This window comes from Bubalus bubalis, chromosome 6, assembly GCF_019923935.1.
Source record: "Bubalus bubalis isolate 160015118507 breed Murrah chromosome 6, NDDB_SH_1, whole genome shotgun sequence".
NCBI classification, from domain to species: domain Eukaryota; kingdom Metazoa; phylum Chordata; class Mammalia; order Artiodactyla; family Bovidae; genus Bubalus; species Bubalus bubalis.
The window spans coordinates 91,616,717-91,636,869 of record NC_059162.1 but is presented as its reverse complement, the minus strand read 5'-3'; the positions used below and the strand labels follow the sequence as shown (position 1 = coordinate 91,636,869).

General features: G+C 51.5%; 1 protein-coding gene across 3 annotated transcripts in view; it reads right to left on the bottom strand.

The window, feature by feature from the left end:
- Positions 1 to 20,153, bottom strand: part of SSBP3 (single stranded DNA binding protein 3) — a 165,856-nt gene that overhangs the window by 42,680 nt on the left and 103,023 nt on the right. For all 3 annotated transcript variants that reach the window (XM_025288669.2, XM_025288671.2, XM_025288670.2), the window contains exon 5: positions 5,590 to 5,679. In XM_025288669.2, coding sequence (XP_025144454.1) covers positions 5,590 to 5,679 — 90 coding nt within the window. The remainder of the gene's footprint in view (positions 1 to 5,589; positions 5,680 to 20,153) is intronic.

Below are 20,153 nucleotides of genomic sequence, written 5' to 3'. Positions count from 1 at the left end.
TCTTCCTCGGACCACCTCACTCCCCTTCTTAGGAACCTTCCATGTCTCCCCTTTGTCTCTAAGTTCGTGTGTCCATCCAGGCCTCCTGCCATCCCAAACTTGCCCTTTCACATCACGCCCAGGCACACTGGCCCCTCCATGTAATCAGTCCTGCCTCCTGCACCAGGCAGGCCGTGTGAGCCCACTGAGGGCAGGGTCCGTGCCCTCTTTGGTTTGCAGTGCTCATGGCTGAATGACTGGGAGATCGCTGTGCCCTGAGGGACCACGTCTGGTCGATGAGTTAAGGGTTGATCAACGAGCCCGGACCAACGCTCACGTGGTCCTAGCCTCAGTTTCACCAGCTGTCTAATGGGGATCCGGGCCCCCAGCCACCAAGTCTTCCTCCCTAGCAGTGGGCTTTGAAAACCTTAAAAACAAGGTGGTTTAATTTTCCCCCAAGTCTCCCCTAGTCCCCGACTCGCCAGAGTGGCCCTTCCTGTGGCAGCAGCTTTCCAGCAGGAGGAGACTCGGCTCACTCTGTGCTGTCTGCTCCCTGCTGGAAAGGAAGCCTGAAAACTAGGGAACCGCTCGGGCTGCTGCCACCGACAATGTTCTCATCTGCTGGACGCTGATCTTCCCGGGAAACACACCACCCCACCCCAAGGCTCACAGTCTCCCAGGCTCTCTGCTGGGTATCTAGTCTCTACTTGGTTACAGCCAATGTCAAGGAACTCGCTACCTCACTGTAAAATCAGCAGGTGGTAGCAATGCCTTTCCTGCAGAGACATCAAGTGGCCTCCCTCTTCTTTTCTGAGGAGGATCTGAGATCTACAGGCTGACCTCACAGAGGCGGGGCTGAGTATATTCTACATGGCAGAGCTTCAGGTACTTCAAGTCAGAGCCCTCCAGAGGCTGTGTGTTTCCCAGAGAAACCCCAGCTACCCCCATGGCAGATAAGCAGAGATGTGTATCTGATACTCTCGATAGGAAAGGACCAAGGCTGTGTGTGCCTCTCTCCCTCTTATTTCTGGATCATGTCTCTGGTTCCTGAGCTATACACATCAAGTGCTGCTTCTCCTCTCTCCTCCTGTAACTCATGGGGAAGGTTCTCTGGAACAGACCTTAACCTCCTTCCAAGGTGGTTGGGCTCGGCAGGAACAAATGAGGCCTCACTGGAACAGGGGACATCTCAGTACCTACATGTCCCCCCATCGTGGTGGGAAGTATCTGGGGGTGTTCAGAGCAGGTCAGGCTGAGACTTTGGTAAAGGGTCCGCCAGGGCTGTCTTTTTCAGAGAAGGCACAGTTTTTAGGCCTGTGGCCTCTGCTGGCATTTGAATGGAGACACTGGCTATTTCTGAGAGAAGATGGCTAGAGTTTCTCTTACTCCTTCCATTATTTTCCCCGCTTTTCTCTTGTTCTCTATTCTTTCTTCTAGATAATCAGATTTGTATCCACGTTAGGACCCTGACTGCTATGGAAGAACTTGAGGATCAGGAACCAGGAAGCTGAGTTCAGGCTCTGGTTACAGCCCTCAGTTGTTAACTCTGGGCAGGTCATTCACCTTTCTGAGTCTCACTTTCCCAACCAGCCACGCCTCCTCTGTAGAAACACTGTGATTAAAATGAAAGTAAGCTTCATGGCCAAAAACACTACATAACTGAAAACAATTATTGGAATTTAAAACAAAACAAGAACAAAAACAGTCTGTACCCAATGCTCCCTTCTCCATGACCCCTCTGCCCTCCTGCAATTCCCCAGCTCTGGACCTAGAAACCCTCATTGGACAGTGCCTCCCTTCAAACCACCTTAGGGCCAAGGAGCTGGGGACCCACCCAAACCAGTGGGCCTGGCCAAAGCCAAGCTGAGTTTGCCAGATGTGCAGCCCAACTGACTTAAGCTGCGTGGAGGGGGAAAAAAAAAGCCACTGCTTGATTATGTAAAATCCATCTGGATTCAAAGCAGAAAATTCAGTAAGAAGGGCCCTCAGAGACCATCTGGTCCACCCCCTGCTTCATCTACTGCTGAGCAAACTGCAGTCCAGAGACGGAAAGCAACTTGGCCGAGGTCACTCAGCAAGTACATGGACAAGCAGGGGCGAGCACAGGTGTCCTAAGACTCCAGTCTTTCGTGTCCTCCGCACTCCATACCACCATCCCTGGACCACCCCCTGGTCTGGTTAGATTGCTGCATCTACAGCTGGGGGCTGGTTGGGCTCCACTCCTGGAAATAAGAGTGACACAAACTCACTTTAAACATTTCCCGGGTCCTCAGTGCACGTGAGGTGCTGGGATGCCAAGACGAAGGAGGTCTTTTTTTATAAGGAACACAATGACTGAAAATATCCTTGCTAAGTTCTCCCATGACCTAGAGAACCCCACAATATTCCCCAGTAGTGGAACAGTGAGGTATGGTCAGGTCAGGTCTCAAACATCTCCCAGTCAGCCCTCAGCTTGGTACCAAACACCTCTCATGCCCAGGACCATAGGAACTGTCCATCTCAGAAACCCCAACACGGAGTAAGGGAGAGCAAACAGATGGGACCTCATGTGATGATGGCTAAACCTTCTGATCCCAAGAGTGGCTTTGCAGCCTAGCAGTCAAAGGCCCAAGGAAGAAAGTTCCTTATGTTGCTTTCTAAGGGGCCAGGGATAGGGGTGGAAAGCTGGTCTCTTCCATCCACCCTGGAGGCCCCAACTAAGCTGAGCACCAACTAGGGTTGGAATTCTGACCAAAAAATGGGGCTGGCCACCTTGGGACAGGGTTTGACCACAGATGATCAGCCAGACTAGGCTGGCTCCTCGGTGCAAAGACCCTCCTGCCACTGAGCTGTCTGCCAGGCTGTGGTCAAGTAGGGGAAGAAGTTCAATTGTTGGCAGCAGATAAAACCTTCAATACCATCTCTATTTCCCTTCTAATATCAGAGTGACCGCCTGCAAGATGAGCGAGGGGCAGGGCCAGCAATCAATAGCTAATACTCCTGCTGTGAGTTGGCCTGTTCTGGAAATGAGCAGTCACTACCTGCTTACAGAGAGATACCTTTTTCCCACAGCAGTGACTCAGCCCAAGTGGTTCAGCATCCTGACCAGGAAGGACTTCATCAGCCTTCAACTGACTGATGGAGAAAGCATGCCCCTTCGGGTGAGGGTGGGGGTGGGGGTGTAGCCAAAGTCAGCAAAGAAGCAAGGAGGTCGGGGCACACAGCCCCCTGCTCAACAATCCAGCAAGCTCTTGATGGTTCACCCCGATTAAGGATCAGAGAAGACCTCAAGTCAAGGGTAGGGGGTAGGGGGTCCACAGCTACCTCTGCTGGATGGTACCTGGCAGTGGCTAAATAAGGACAAGAGTAGGTCTGGGCTTTCTGACCACACACCCCTGAAACGTCACAGGGGAGGGCATAAGAAATATATATGTCTGGAATTAGGCCTTAACCATGGACCACTGTATCAAAGCAGGAAGCTGGGAGCTGCCCACATATCAAACAGACTTCTCCTTGCCCCAGACTCAGGCCAAAAAAGAAGTCAGTGGCCTATTTAAAAAAATCCAGCCGGCTACTGTCCCCTTCTCTTTGCCACCGTGGCCTATACTGGGCACCCAGATGCCAGCAAGCAACCTCAACAGGGATGCACACAGATGGAGCGTATATCTGGGTGGTCTCTGTCTACCAGACGGGAAAGCCATTTCTGCACTGTAGGAAGGGCAGCCACGGTATCTCTGGGGAGGACATGAGCCTGGGAGAGAAGTTCCAACTGGAGAGAACACCACGGGAGGCTGGGAAGGTGGCTGCCCCTTGGCATGGACGACCCCGTCAGGCAGTGGTCCTTCAAGCTCCTGTCTTTCTTGGGTCCACGGATTTCCAAGGTTTTGAACATCTCACTCTTTCTCATAAGTCTGGCCCCTCTTCCCAGTGCCTGTGGCCTTGTGCCAAGCCTCACCCCAGGCAGTGCTTGGTCTGGTCTAACCTGGAGCCTATACACCCACTTCCATTCCTGAGACAAGGCCCCAGTTTGGACCATATGCTAGGAACACAGACAAGACACATGTGTGGCCATCCAATACCCTAAGCTTCCATCCCCAAATCCCTATCACTTTGCTCACTGCCACCTTGGTGGGCAACCTGCAGTTTTCTGTTTAAGAACAGCCAAATTTCACTGATTTCCCTTCTTGGCTGGTAAGCAGCATGTCCTAACCCTCCTCTCCTAAGAGTGAACATCAACTATAATGTGAAACACTGCAAAGCAGACATGTCTTCTAGGTCATCTCCCACCCAGGGAGAAAAACCCCTTAATACCCCAAGAGGCACCTGCCCCGTTTTTGCTCAGATTCCTCCAGTGCCAGGGAGCTTCCTGTGACCGCTGTCCCACTGCTGGAAGCATGCGGTGTGAAATTCTGGCTGTCACCAAGCCACAGTCTCTTCAGACTGTGTCTCCCTGGCCCCAGTTTTGAATTCTTGGGCTTCACAGAAAAATATCCACCTTCTTTTCTATATAACAGCTCTTTCTAGATTCTTAATCTGGAAGAGCTAACCTTTCAAAGGCTGGCATCACTGACTCAATGAACATGAGTTTGAGCGAACTCCAGGAGACAGGGAAGGACGGGGAAGCCTGGTGAGCTGCGGTCCCTGGGGTCACAAAGAGTTGGACAGGACATGGTGACTAAACAACAACAGCCAACCTTTCAAAAAGTGTGCATACCTCAGGCAGATTCTCAAACCCGATTGAGGAGAGGTTTGAAAGCATGTCACCCCCAAGAGCTCCATCATAAAAGTTCCTTCCAGCCCCCACAGGCCAATCCCTCTCCAATGGCCTGTTCCAGTCTCAATATGGTTTCAATCAAATGAGTCCCCAGAGGGGATAACAGAGATGCAAGAGGTGGTGCAGAGGGCGTGGCGAGTGTACTCACCCAGCAAACCAGAAAGCTGTCCCCCAACACCCCACACCCCACACCCGAGAGCCCAACAAGGTGTCTTTTGGAGAAGACCCGGCTCTCAACCCACGGGCAGCTCCTGCCTTTGGCGGGCAGAGCATGGGCACAGATGCTTGTGGGATGCCTTCTGTGATCACACTCGGAAAAAATCACGCGGTTAACCAGAGGGAAAGGACTCCCAGACCTGCCAGGATGGTGGGGTTTTTTGGTTTTTTAGATTACGCCTAAGGTTTGTAGTTTGGACAGGCAAAGTACACAGTGACAATGACGGCACCAACAAAACAGAAACAAAGAACAGTTTACTTGTTTTGTTTAAAAAAAAAAAAAAAAAAGGCCTTTTGTTAAAAGACAGCCCTGCACCGGCCTTGGAAGCAGCCCCACCGCCTCCCGACCAGGGGCGGGCTGTGTCGCGAGCGCAAAGCTGGCGTGAAGAAAACAAACTCCGGCAGAAGTGACGGCACGCGCCGGAGGTGTCTGCTCTCCAGCTTTCTCTGCTCCCCTCCTTGGTTTTTGGAAGAGGTGGCGAGAGGGATGGGAAGGGAAGGGTTTGAACCAGCATGAAGCAACTGTATTTAGACCATGGCAAACTGAGCTGCTACTGACTTCTCTCTCTCTCCCTCCCTCCCGCCTGCCCGGGGCTTGGCCTGGAGGGAAAGAAGCACAGGGCCGAGGGCCCAGCACGTACCTGAAAGAAACCCGGAGGGATGGGGCCTCCCGGCATGCCATCATTGGGGGGAATGTTGCCAAGCACGGGGCTCGGGGCGGCTGCTGCACTCTGCGGAGACAGGAGGGTGGAAAGTAAGAGGCTGCACCCATGTAGACAGACGGGAGTTCTCACTCCCAGCCCCCTCCACCCTCTCCACCCACGTCCTCCAAAGACCCCCCCCATCCACCCAAAACACCAGCACCTTCCCAGAACTGTCACTCAGTGGGTAAGAGATGAGCTCTCTGAGCTTATGCTTCCTCATCACTAAACCCCACAGACAGAGGAGCCTCGTGGCTACAGTCCATAGGGTTGCAGAATCGGACATGACTGAGCAACTAAACCACGACCACCACCACCACCACCACCAGAACGGGAGGACAATGCCCACCCCTGGCGTGCACACACCCTTCCGAGCAGCAGTAGCCGTTAGTGAGCCCCGCCTCCCCACTCAGTCGCTTTAGTTCTGAAGAAGCCTCCGCAGGGCAGGCGAGGTGCCTCATGAATGGGGGTGCCCTCGCCAAGACGCTGGCATGCTGTACAGAGCAGAAGATCAATGAACGTCCACGGCTTAATGAATCTACAGACAGACCAGCTGGGAAATGCGAGAGGCAGGCAGGCATGTTGCTGGCCCCGTCAGGGTCCTGGGGGCCACAGAGGAGGTGGGCTGCACTGTCATTACTTTTTCTTTCAAATGCTGCTCTTCCGGCATTTACCTGGTACATCTGCCTCAACAAATGCGTCCCAGGGGTGAACAGACGTTGCTCTCCCCAGCCTGGCCTCCTTCCAGACAATCTGTGTCCCACCTGTTCACATGGCCGGCATGTCTGTGCCTGGCCCCGTGCTCACATGGGCGGGTGAAGCTGAGAGAGAAGCCCCTGGGCCTGACCACCCACCTGGGCCGGTGCTCTGCTCCCCACCACACTCTATACCTCCCAGGGCTGCTCCCGCAGGAAGCCCAGACCCAATCTCGAAGGTCCCCAAACCCCACCAGGACTGAGCCTCTGAGACACAATCGCCAACTGTCCTCCTGGGGGCTCTGATGGGTCCTCTGGGACGACACTGAGCCCCTCAGGGTCAAGAAACAGAACGCTCTTCTGTTACGATTGCAGCCTGATGTCACCACTTCTAAGTCACTTCTCCTGCCCTTTCCTCAGCCACAAAACAGGACCCAGAACTCCTAACTCCCAGGGAAGGGAATGAGGGACTGTATGAATCCCCCAAACACACCACATGCAGCAAGAAAACAGACAGCCCTGGGAACCAGTACATTGGGGTTCAAACACTGTTTGCCTGGACTAGCGAGGGGCGGCCATGGCAAGCCACTCAGCTTTCTGCACTAGGTTCCGGTCGCGGTGGGCCTAGCTGCTCCTAAGCGTTGGGGAGGATTAAGCAATGGGATGGGCTGTGTTTTGTAACCCAGGGAAGCTGGTAATCTGGAAGTAAGGAGGACTCGGGAGGCCCACAGTAGCTGTTTCAACAGACCCCAGGTAAAAGGGAATAGCATGGGATGGGGCTGGCTTCTCTGGCCCAACATTCCACAATGATTCGGTGTAAAGAGAGTCTGCCAACTATCCTGCAATGTGTTAAAAAACCCCAAAATACCAGGCTCTCCCCTTTCTACCTCCTTAGGTTGGAGGAGCAGCCAGCCCTGGTTGAGCGCCCCACCCCGGTATCATCTAGGATGAGGGCTGCCTGGGGGAATATGCCCGGTTATCCATCAGCTGCACTCTTTGTTTGCGGTTGGTTGGTCTGCGAAAATGCAACTTTTCATGATTTATAGCCAACAATTACTCCGCAGCAGCAGCAGAAAAAAAATTTTTTTTTTTTTTTTTTTTAATTTTAAATGGAGTGAGGTAAACACCCTCCTATGCTGTCTTCAAGTTCTTCCACAGACTGGTTTTACACTTAACTCTTTAATCGTTCAGCAACTTATTTTGGTAAAGAACATAGATTTTACTCCTCAAATGGTCGACCGGCTTGATACAAGTTTTCCACTCATTTGAAATCAGGGACAAAAATTCTTACAAAGGCATCAGATGGTTTCTGAGCTTTTAAGAAATTCTGTCCTAATTCTGTCCATTCTAATGATCAGAGTTTTACAATGTTATTATCTTCAATTCTTTAGTGGAAGTTTTCTTATTTATTTTTATCTGCTTATCCTACCAAACTTCTATCGTTTATACAAGTCATCTTCCTACCAAAATAAAAAAATTCTTATATAATTTGGAGGAAAACTGACACCTTTCCAAAACAGAGGTACCCTCTTAGGAGGTGATCTTTCTCAAATTACTCATATTTTCATTCAAGTCCACCAGTCAAGCAAGGAGGGTGGGTCAACGATGCTGATCAGAAAGGCGAGCAAGGGCAGGTGATACATTTGGGAAAACCAAAACCCTCTCTTGCCCTGATTAAATGTTTTATTCAACAAATGTGACACTGACTTGTTCTAGGGTGAAGATGGAAACGATGGCGCTCCTGACAACAGTGTGAGAAAGACTGAGTCGATGGCCCAGCCCTGGGCAGGGTGGAGGGCAGGGGCTGTCTGGCCTGATGCTCAGAACCAGCCAGGTACTTTCACACCGTCTCTCCCTGAACCCCCAGGTGGCCTTCCAAGGCAGACACAAGCACCCTTACATTACAGATGAGAAAACAAGTGTCTGTGTGGAGAGCAGACTGAAGGTGCCTTTTCCTACTTATCCTCAGAGAGTCCAGATCTACTCTTCCTCAGCCTTCAGCTCAGAAACAACACGTGGCTTTTAAAGAAAGATTTGGAAAGCTTCAGCAACTTGGTTCTTTAAATTAGCATTATTCATTTAATATAAAACACTTTCTTATTATAGGACACAGCAGAGTAAAAAGAAAATTAGTCACTGTTTTTTGTTAAATAATATCACAAGCACTTCTCCTCCTCTCATTAAATGGTCAAAGAAAACATGGTTTTTTAATGAGACTAATATCATTATTCAACTAATTTAATTAACAGGGCATTACATCAGTGTTTGCTAACTTAGTAGCTACAAAATGGTATCTCTTTGATTTCTTTGGTATTTTAACTTAATCTTTTGGATCACTAACCTTTTAAAATGGTTTACACTGGCCATTTAGTAAAAGAAATGACAAATCATTCATGTCGTTAGCTATTTAGGTATTTGACGTCTTTCCTTAGTAGTATACATGAGCTCTTTAAACATTAAGGATGTAACATATGGATATCTTATCATTTAAAAGAAAAAAAAAAAAAAACAAAAAACTTTTAAATGAAAACTTGAACCAGGTGCATGACTTACAAGGCTCCCCTGACACCAAAATCTCTTTTTCCTACAAGATCAGGAATCCACGGTCCTTTGAATGTTAGGGATGGAAAATCCACAGTTCTAGTAGGGGGATGGTATAATTCTTTGACATCTGGGTGGAAATGGACATTTGCTACCCTCCAGTGAAAGGAAGGCCATGTTAGTAGTGGCTCAGGTGTCAGGAAGCTGGGGTGATAACTTATCCTTTATAGGCTCTTTCAGCTGCAACATTAAGTAGCTCTGCAGTGTTTAACTCTGTGTCTTAAAGTATGACAGTTACTGCCGTTCTTTGATTTTGAGGCAAACATGAACTTATAATACAAAACTTTCAAAAGGGCAGAAAAGGACAAAAAATAAATGAAAGCAGCAACCAGTGTCACAGGGAGACAAGAGGGTTAAGAAATCATTCTTACACACGAAACCCAATCCAAGGGACCTCACCCCACATCTATCGACGTGACGCTGCCCTCACCCCCACACCTCAACAGCACCTTTACCATCCCTAAGACCCAGCACAATGAGAGGCATACAGCAGGCGTTCAGTAAACAATTACAACTTTTATTGTTCAAAGACCGGCTCAAATCTGGCCATCTGGAGCCAGGCCTTTCCGGACTGCTAGGAATCGGCCTCTCCCTGTGGTTTCCAACTTGGAGTTAGAACTCCATTAAAGCACTCAGCAAAGTGTCTCGTGTGAGTTTTCTCTAAAAACACAAAACCAAAACCAAAACCCTCTGACATTCATAGAGGCCTACAGCATGTTGGGGCTATAGTAGGTGCCCAGGAACTCTTCCACCGGAGTAGGGGAGGAAGGAGTCAGGAGCCAGAGACCTCCCACATGGGCTTGGGTAAGGCCCTGCCTGCCCTGGGCCTCTGTTGCGCCAAGTGTCAAATGATGGAGTTAAGAGAAGATGACTTCTGGAGCTCTTCTTCCAACGTACTCTCCCAACCCAGTCCATACACCTAGCAGGAGCAGGGATTAGAAACAGCAGCTCCTAAATTTTAGGAAGGCAGAGCCCAGATTTTACCTTTTCCCATTCATTACAGAATTCTTAGGGCTTGCAGGGCAGTGGTGGTACAGTGGTTAAGCATCCGCCTGCCAACGCTGGGAGCACGGGTTTCATCCCTGGTCTGGGAAGATACCACGAGCCGCGGGCAACGAAGCCTGTGCCCCAAGCATCCAAGTCCAAGCTCTAAGCCTGTGCTCCTCAACAAGAGAAGCCATCACAACGAGAAGCAACTGGAGAGCAGCCTCCACTCGCTGCAACTAGAGAAAGCCTGTGCGCAACGAAGAAGACCCACCTAAGACTAAATAAGTATTTAAAAACAAAGAATCAGATCAAAAAAAGAACCCTTAAGAGGTCAAAACTTAACCACCACCTACAAACCTATTGATTATCAAAGCCTGGAGATAACAGCTAGCTCATGACATCTGGGCTCTCCCCTGTACCAACCGCAACCCCCAACAGCCCCTCTTCAGCAACCTTTATCCATATACGCATACATGCACACATGGACTAAAAAAGGCAGAATCAAATTGGGCATGCAGTTTGGCAACTCATGCTTTTTTTTTTTTTTTAAACTAACTAAAAATTCTTTTCCAAATAGAAAACAGGCCTTGCACTGAGTGGTGTGGCCCACTGCAGCCAGCTGCCTCCTCCAAGCCTCCGGGATCTAGTCCACTTGGACAGCCTGAGGTGCCTTCAGACATCTGCCTGAAGCTGTAAAAGTTCCCCTCCCTGCAAAGTATTTTATTTTTGTTCACAGCCAGGGAGCCTTCCAAGGAGGGCTCATTCTACAACGTTCACCCTCAAGAGTAGGGTTTCTTTATGACCCCAGAATGGCTACACAGCCACCGGGGCTTAGGGGCTCACTGCAGCCCCTCAGCTCTGTTCATGTGTTCCGGATGCCACTCCACCAAACCCCGCTGTCAACAGCGAGGAGAGACCGGGACACTACCCCGTCCCAGAGTAAGCACATTCTACCCCCCACTCTTACCCCTGGTAGAGATGCAGGGTTCAAACCTGCAGCCTTGGGATCTGAGCCACAGCGAGAAGCCTTGAAAGCCGTGTGAGGGAACCTGGGCTTGCCACTCAAGGCAACAGGGAAGAGATCTCAGCAGAAGAGCAAGTAGCTCAGGACAGTTGAGAATCCTATCTGACACCTCTTAGCCCGTGCCAGACATCCCAGTGCACGCCTGACAAACTCACCCAACACCACCAGAGTACCCAAGGCTCCACAGATGAACAGACTTGGCAAGTTCTGGATTTGGGCCCTTTCCTCAATCCATAGCAAGGAGTCCCATGCGACTCAAGGAACAGGGTCAGTCAAGAGGGACCAAGAGACAAGCTCCCCGGAGCTTGCCACTTCACATCTTGTATATCCTGTGGTAGGTGACATTCATACTTCCTTCAAGAAGCAGAGCCTGGTGAGGGCAGGGTGGGGTATGTGTTCCCTACAAGACAGGACCTTCCAGCCTTACCCTGAGACCCCCAGTTAGCCTCACCCACAAACTAGCATGGAATCCCCCACCCATTTTTTACTCTCTTTAAAAAAAATTATTCTGTGCACAGGAAGCTCCTGGAAAACAGAATAAAAACACGCTCAGAGTGAACGGCGGGACTCCTGCCAGGTCACCCAACCCCTCCTGACTGATTTACAAGGCTGCAAAATGGAACTTTGTTCTGCAAATCCCCTCCTTCCTTGCCCCACCCCAATACTCAGGCGTGTAGCAGCACGGGGCCCACATGTGAAACCACCAAGTACAGCCTTCCTTGACTGAAACTCAACACAGGCCATGTGGCCAAGCACCCAGGACACTAGGGGTACGTGGTGTATGGCGGTGTGCTCACAGCTCGGCAGCAGAGGACACTTGGGGGGTTGGGGAAGGGGGAGACAGGGGCACTCCAGCTCTGAGAAATGAAGGCCTGTGAGAGAAGTTCATATTCCAGGGAGGGAGGTATGTTTACACAGGTGTCATCAGGTCAGAGGGTTCAGCATTCTGTGCAAAATACAGAATTCACAATTCAAAATACAACATGCTCTGCAAAATATAGGAGTGACCTGGGACCCTCTGGGCCAAGCTTCCTCAGTTCAGTTCAGTTGCTCAGTCATGTCCAACTCTTTGCGACCCCATGGATTGCAGCACACCGGGCTTCCCTGTCCATTGAGTCGGTGATGCCATCCAACCATCTCATCCTCTGTCGTCCCCTTCTCCTACTGCCTTCAATCTTTCCCAGCATCAGGGTCTTTTCCAATGAGTCAGCTCTTCCCGTCAGGTGGCCAAAGTATTGGAGTTTCAGCTTCAGCTTCAGTCCTTCCAATGAATATTCAGGACTGATTTCCTTTAGGATGGACTGGTTGGATCTCCTTGCAGTCCAAGGGACTCTCAAGAGTCTTCTCCAACACCACAGTTCAAAAGCATCAATTTTTTGGCACTCAGCTTTCTTTATAGTCCAACTCTCACATCCATGCATAACCACTGGAAAAACCATAGCCTTGCCTAGATGGACCTTTGTTGGCAATGTAATGTCGCTGCTTTCTCCCCCCAAGTTTCCTAGAGGGAATTTTAGCAGCATCAATAGACTGAAGATATAGCTAAGGGAATGGAGAGAATCTCATCACCCAAACAGAAAGGCCAAGACAGAGAAGCAGGGTGGCAAAAGTGGAAGGTACTGGAAGAGGCCTCTCGGTTTTATGTGCAGACCACAGAAGAGAATCCATTTGGAGAACAGAGGTTCTAATTCTCCAGCTTGGAAAAACACACAGAGCTGTTGCTACGTGAAGAGACAGAACTGGCTGGCGTTAAAAATAGGTTTGGATGACACAGGGGAGTGAGCAACACAGGATCCCTGCCTCCAAACGGCCAGGGGGCCATCACGTGCGGGGAGGAAAGGACGTGCTCGCTCGTCGCTGCTGAGGGATGGCCCTGGGTCCAGGGGCAGATGCTCCGAGCCGCCAAAAGCTTCTCCAGATCCGAGCATTAGAGTGGAGAGCCTCTAGGAGCGGTGGGCCACGTCACCTCAGGGTGGCTCAGGAGGACAGGGTGCGAGCGCACTCAGGATCAGAGGGTGTGAGTTTCGTCTCTGCTTGGCCACAACAGAGCCATGGGGACTGCCTCAGTCTCCCCTCTGAAAAGGGGGGAGCTATGTTATCCAGCACCACCTGGCATTTCCTGAGGATTATTAGGAGACAGAAGAGACCCCGATGGAGGGTCCTGGGATCAGGGTTCCAGGTCTGGCTATAAACCACCTGCTGTATGACTCGGGTGAGCTTCTTGCCCCCTAGGCCTCTGCTCAATTCCAAGTGAGGTGGCTAAGATCCTGCTGCTACAGTGAACCAAGTGGGCATCACACCGAGCTCTCGGCCACACAAATTGAGAAAGGGTGACAAAAGCCCCAGCTCGCACGGTCAGGCCGTCAGACCCAGGAGAGGGCTGTCTTGACACCAGAGCTTCTTCCCTAACACCCCCGTCTCATTTCTATCTCCTGAAAAGTGAGATGGATGCAGGAATGCAGAGAGAGCAGGCAGAGAGTAGCAAATGCCTTTTCATCCTGATCCCAAACCCCTGGGGAAGGGGGTACGATTTACTTCTCAAAGGTACGATTTACTTCTCAACATCCCTGCGAAGGTGTCACTGCTGTTTACTGGTAAGAAATCAGGCCCAGAGAAGTGCATTATCCTAAGTGTTCTAACTTCAGTCTCTCTGTCCCTCCACCTCTGATTTCGGTCCAAGAAACCTAAATAATGCACCCCTCTCCATCCTGCCACCAGTCCCTACAAAAGAGAGTTCTGGGTGCTTTTTGTTGCTTATGAAAAGAAACAACAGCTCATAGTAACATAAGGTAAGCACAAGGCATTCTCTACATCTGAGATCATCCACATGTTTTTCTCTTCCCAGAGTAGACTGGCCTTCTAACTGCTCCTTCCGGCAAGTATTTCACTGAGTTGGTCTCCACTTAGGGTGCGTGCATGCTTGTGTGTGCCTGTGTGTGGGAATGTAAGATCTCACTAAAGAGTCTGTTGGATCTAACTGGTAAATTACCCTGGGAAGAGAAGGAGAAACAAGGCAGGCGAGGAGCTTAAAAAGGTTAGGAGCACTTTTGACACGGCCATGTGTTCAGCAAATGCTGGCTCCTAGGCCGCCAGGGATGCTGTGCTGTGCCCACTGGGGTGGGAGACGACAGAGGCTCAGCTCTGCCCATGAGGTCCAGGGGATGAAATGAAGTCTCCACAGGAGAACTGAGGGATGTGGGAAGGTGCTCCAGGCGGGCGCCGTGAGGTGGGGATTAGAGGGATCAGGGAGGCTTTATGGAAGAGGTGGCACTCAAGCCAGGGCCTTAAAGGACAGCGAGCCTCGGAGATGCAGGAGGTGATAGGGAGGTGAGAGATTACTGCTGTCATCTTAGCCCTCCCCTGGAACCAGGCCTTCTGACAGCTTCTCCTTCAGAGCATAAATCCTGTCAGGCCTCTGCCCTCCCCAGCCACTCCATCTCACTGACGGGGTGGGCATGGGGCTTACCCACGTCCCCTCCCCTAGAAGGGGGAGGAGGCTGCCCACCCAGCTCACCAGCTAACCTAGGCGCAGCTCAACCAGCTTCTCTCCCCATCCTCCTGGATGACTGGGCAGGGACTATAGATGAGAAAACAGGGGCTCAGGGACTTGTCCAAGGTCATTCAGCTCAGAACAGGCAGAACTGGAAGTCAAGCCCAGACCTTCTGGCTGTGTTCTGGCTTCTCCGGTCAAAGCTTTGAAACTGACGTTTAAAGATGCTGCCGGAGGGTAAAGAGGTCCTGGCTCTATGCCCAGCCCCTCTGTTCTCCAGCAGCTGGAGTACAAGGGCACCTCACTTTACCTTCCTCAGCCCTTCATCATCGTCTATTACGGGGAGGCCTCTACCCTCAACAGGGGTATGGGGAACCCAAATATGACCCCTCAGATAAGGGACTCAAACTCCTGAGCCAGCAACACAGCACCAGGTGGAAGACATGCGCGTTTGCTTTCTATGATTCTGTGAACACAGGGCAGGCCAGGGCGTGGGAAGGGTGGGGGCCAGTAGAAGACAGCATCCCTGGTGGGGCAGAACCCAGTCTTCTGAGGAGCGGCCTCTCTCATTTTTAAAAAACAATCAAAGAAAGTCACCCCACTCAAATCATTTTCAAGAAGAAGAGGAACTGGCTGTGCTGAGACGGTCACGGCCACCATCCCACCAGGCCCTGCCCATCCAACCCAGGAAGCACTCGCTTCTTCTGGGAACTGGATCAAAGGGCATCATCTGGGTAAGAGGTGGAGCCCCATGTAATTAATACCTGGTTATACTGTAGATGCCAGGCAGGGTGCCCTTCCCTGTGTGCAAACATCTCCCCAGCAGAGCCGCACAGCAGAGGGCACGGGTCCTAGGCATGTACACGTGAGACAAGGGAGATTAAAGGCGAGAGGTCCCCCCTGCAAATGAACAGTGTGGAGTGGATCAACAGCATGCTGTTTGTACAACGCTGATTTTCTTCTTAAAGAGAGATGAGCTTCAGACCCTGGTTTACACCATTAGCAACACACACACACACACACACACACACACACACACACACACCCCCCACTGTCTTAAAGGAGCCTCTTACAACCGCAAACATCTCATAGTAGGCCAGTGACAGTTCCTTAACAAGAACACTGGCAGTTGCTTCTGCAAAGTGGAAAATTCCCTGGCATGGGCCTGCACACACACTCAGTTCCAATGACAACTTAATCCTGCCAGGACTGAGGTGTGCACAGAACAAAAAACCCACCCGCTTTAGAAACTTCCGTTTTTTTAAGTTTAAGAGAAATCATTAAAGGGATGGCCCCCAGAACACCTTTCAAGAAAGGGGGCACACACTTTGCTTACCAGCACCAGATTCAGGGGGTACAGAGTCACCTTCCCTCAGCTCAGCCCCCGTCATGACGGGATGAGGTGCACAGCCTGAAAATCTCATCTGGGTCCCCTGACATCCAAGCGGGGAAGTTTACACTAGGCTGGGGAGGGGGTGCAAACGAAGAAGCAGGGAATGCAGGCGCATGGGCTGCACGAACAGATGCCGCCTAAGCCTTTAAAGCGCATATTAATTGCGCTCATTTAGCTAACAGTCTCTGTTTCGTCCCCCACCCTGGTCGACCAGAGTCCTTGGGTACCACTGGAGAGATGCAAGCTGTTGGCCTTACTGTTATTTTGTCGGCCATTAAACGATTCATCGGAGTCATTAATTGATTTATTACTGCTGCCTGCTCAGAGGGTTTAGCAAATAAGGAATGATGTAGGTCACAACGCAAAGGAAACTGAACCAAACAACGCCATGAGCAGCCGGGCGCTTAGAAGCCACGGCTGTCCACTCGGACAGCCCTCCACGCCCAGCTGTCAGCCGGGGGGCTGCACCGCTGGCTCCTGCCTGAAGCCCAGGCGTCAGCCTGCCTCCAGCGCACGCGTCGTGCTGCCCAAGATGCATTCAGAAGGTGGAGAAGCTCGTCTTGAGGGCTCCTGGGCATCTGCCAGGTGAGGTCACCAGTGGCTGGGCCCACGGCTGGGCCCTCCAGGACACAGGGAAGAGGCATGACATCAGGCAGAGGGTTCCGGCTAGGGGAGATGGCACGCTCTGGCCACACCTCCCCCTCTGCCTGTGCTGCCCACAGAAATGACAGGACAGCAACAGATGACAAGACAGGTGCCTCCTAATGCTGGCCCTTTCTTACTTATCTCTGATCCCCTCAAAAAGCCCCAGGGCGGCGGGTGGCATTAGCATCTCTACATTACAGAAAACTGAAGCTCAGAGAGCTGATCTGCCCACAGTTCCACAGGCCGGGAAGCAGCACCCTGGGACCTGAACCCAGGTCTACCTGACTTCCCAGTCCACATTCCTTCCCCTCGACCAAATTCTTCAGGTAACACGAAGGGGCACTGCAGCTCAGCCTCGGTGACAACCTCCAAAAAACTAACTAGGTGACGAGAACAGGACGATCCCCTCCCTGCCTGGGTGCCTCATTTACAAAACAGCAGGGTCCAGGGTGGGCGGAATTCAGTCCCTTCTGCCCCACCCAGTGCCCTGACCCCCTGAGATGATGCTGCCTACCAGGGATCCTTCCTCTTGGGAAGACCCCAGTTGCTGGGGGCGAGCCCTCCCTGAGGCCTCCCCTGCTGCCCGACCTGTCCTTCAAGCCTAAATGCAGCAGGTGCAGGAAGCCTTCCCAGAACTAGATCAGGCACCCAGTAGGTGCACAACAAAGGCCTGCTGCGCTGGATGGGACTGCAGAAAAGTTCCCAGGCCTCACCCTGCTCCCGGGCTCTGGGGCGCTGAGCAGACTTGGTGGGACTGTAGAAAAGTTCCCAGGTCTCACCCTGCTCCCAGGCCCTGGGGCGCTGAGCAGACTCGGTGGGACTGTAGAAAAGTTCCCAGGTCTCACCCTGCTCCCAGGCCCTGGGGCGCTGAGCAGACTCGGTGGGACTGTAGAAAAGTTCCCAGGCCTCACCCTGCTCCCAGGCCCTGGGGCGCTGAGCAGACTCTGAGCGATGTTGACATGAGGGGACTAGGGCAGTCATTTTAAAGAAACATTAACACCCTCGACAAGAGGATTCACGAGGTCACAGATTCTGGGCAAGTCTGTGTGCGCACATATCTATGTCTCTGAGGTGGGAACGATAACAGCTCTGGTACCCAGGGTCCCTAAGGAACCCAACCCAGCCAGTCTGGTTGACTCAAATTCTGTGATCACAGCAATCAGCCCCTCAAAGACACACCACACCCCTCGCTGCCTGGCACCATTCTAGAACAGGGCCCACCCTGCAGGCATGCAGGAGGCCCTTTCAGGGTGGCAGGCTCTTCAGTTTGCTCCAAGAGTGATGCGGAGGGGCTGAAGATGTAGGTCAGGCATGGACTAAGACCCAGGCTGCTTCCGTCCTTGACACAGCCCAGTCTGCACGCTCGTTCCACAGCCTGTTGAGGTCTTGCCAGAGCCACTGCAGGGCGAGGCAGGGCTGCCCTTTGGAGGTCATCACAGGGAGGCCACAGATGCTTGCTGGGGGTCTGCCAGGCACACAAGCAGGGCTTTCTTGTTAGCATCCTGCCACAATGGTTCCAGAGCACCCAAGGACACACTCGGCCTTTAGGATCCTAGTGAGAAACCTGCTGGGGGACGGGGTCAGGAGCCCAGCCTGGAAGAACCAGAGATGACCTGACTGGTCAAAGCCTTCCGAGGGACCAGAGGACCTATCTGCTGAGACTTCTGACCCATACACGGGACTTCTCAGTGGTCCACCCCTACTCTCCCCATCAATCCATATGGTATTGAAAGCACAAAGGAAGGTCTTTTCTAGAGACCTTCATCAGGGTTCAACAAATTAGATTCTTTAAGTCTATCAGAAAAGGAATAACCTATTATTATTGTTTAGTACTCTCTGCGGAGAAGGCAATGGCACCCCACTCCAGTACTCTTGCCTGGAAAATCCCATGGATGGAAGGCCTGGTGGGCTGTAGTCCATGGGGTCGCCAAGAGTCGGACACGACTGAGTAACTTCACTTTCACTTTTCACTTTCATGCATTGGAGAAGGAAATGGCAACCCACTCCAGTGTTCTTGCCTGGAGAATCCCAGGGACGGGGGAGCCTTGTGGGCTGCCGTCTATGGGGTCGCAGAGAGTCAGACATGACTGAAGCGACTTAGCAGCAGCAGCAGTACTCTCTGGCTTACAAGGCCTTTCTTTCACCCAAATTTACTTGATGAACATGCCCAACTATCCTTCTGCGGAGGCTGGTCCATCTCTCTGGAACTTCTCATTCACTTTCTCCTCCTGGGCAAAACCTCTTCATCTTCCATGTGTTCCTCATCACAGCACTTGTCACATCTGACTGTTAATTTCTTATTAAATTAGCCAGCTGCCTTCACAGGGATGGGGGCAGGAATAGTGTGCACAGCATAGAGAAGGTGCTGGCTCAGTAAATATTTTTTGGATGAATAAAGTTCTTGCAGAAATTCTGCTTATCAAGAATAGTCACCATGTCTACAAGGTCAAATTGCAAGACTAGCTAACTCATACAATTACCCTCTCCCCTCGAAAAACAGCACCTCCGCCACACACACATGCACGCACACCCCACTATGCCCACACACGTCTTAGAACAGGCTGTTTCCTCTGCCTGTGAAACCCAAGCTTTGGGTGTTCAGAAAACCTAGGCACTGATGCGGCTCCGCCCTCCTGGCAGATGACTTGGGTGGCCTCTTCTGGAGTCAATGGTCAGGTCAGCAAAATGAGATCATGGTTACACCTCCTTTCCCAAGACAGCTGTGGAGACAGCTTAAGCTAACACCTAGACAAAGCATCTTTAGTTCCAAGAAAGACAAAAAAATGCAAGGGAGTAGGGTGGTCTCTAGAGTTAAACTGCTACTGTGTCTCACTCCCAACTGGATGGAAGTCAAGCCTAGGGCCAGGGGGCTGGGTGCAGTGAAAGGATCATGTATGAGTTGAGGAGTCTTTATGAGATGCTAAGACCTAGCTGCCTCTCCCAGCCCTGGTGGTCAAGCCTCCCTTCCATTTCCAAAGCAGAGCCTGCTGTTCACTCTCAAGACAGGTTGAATGCTCTGGTTCTCAGCCTCCCTGCAGGTAGATGTCTGCTCCGCTGGCCCAAGGAGCAACTTTTTCCATACACTTTTTAGAGGGGCCAGAGAACATGCCTACTACCTCCAGGGCTTGGGGACAGGCAGAGGTGGGGGGGGGGGGTGGTGCTCCTGAGCCTGGGCAGAAGCTGACAAAGACATCAAGGCAGAGGTCTCCCCCTAAGATGCCTTCCTGCACCCCAGAAAATGTGCCCCATAGATGGAGGAATCCACTGCCAATCTGACAACTGCCCTTTGCAGCTGGACCCTCCAAATCATAGATTAAAAAAGACATGGTTCTTGGAATCAAGAGACATGGCACAGAGCAAGCCTTGAGCTCACTCAGTCAGAATGCATCCTACTCTTCCTCCCTGATTCAACTCCTCACTTGACTTGAAAGAACATGAGAGAGGCAGAGAGAAGAGAAAGATAAGATGCTGAGAAAAGGGGGAGGGTGGGCAATGAACAGGCTCTCTGAGCCTGCAGGAACCTCTGGCCACACCCCTGTTCTGTCTACCACGTGGCGAGGACAGCTCCAGCCCTTCAGCAAGCAAGTCTCAGGCCCCCCAGGACACTGTTCATGCTACTTTTACTCTCTCTGCTCAACAAGCTCCCCTGCCACCTTCCCTTTATCTACC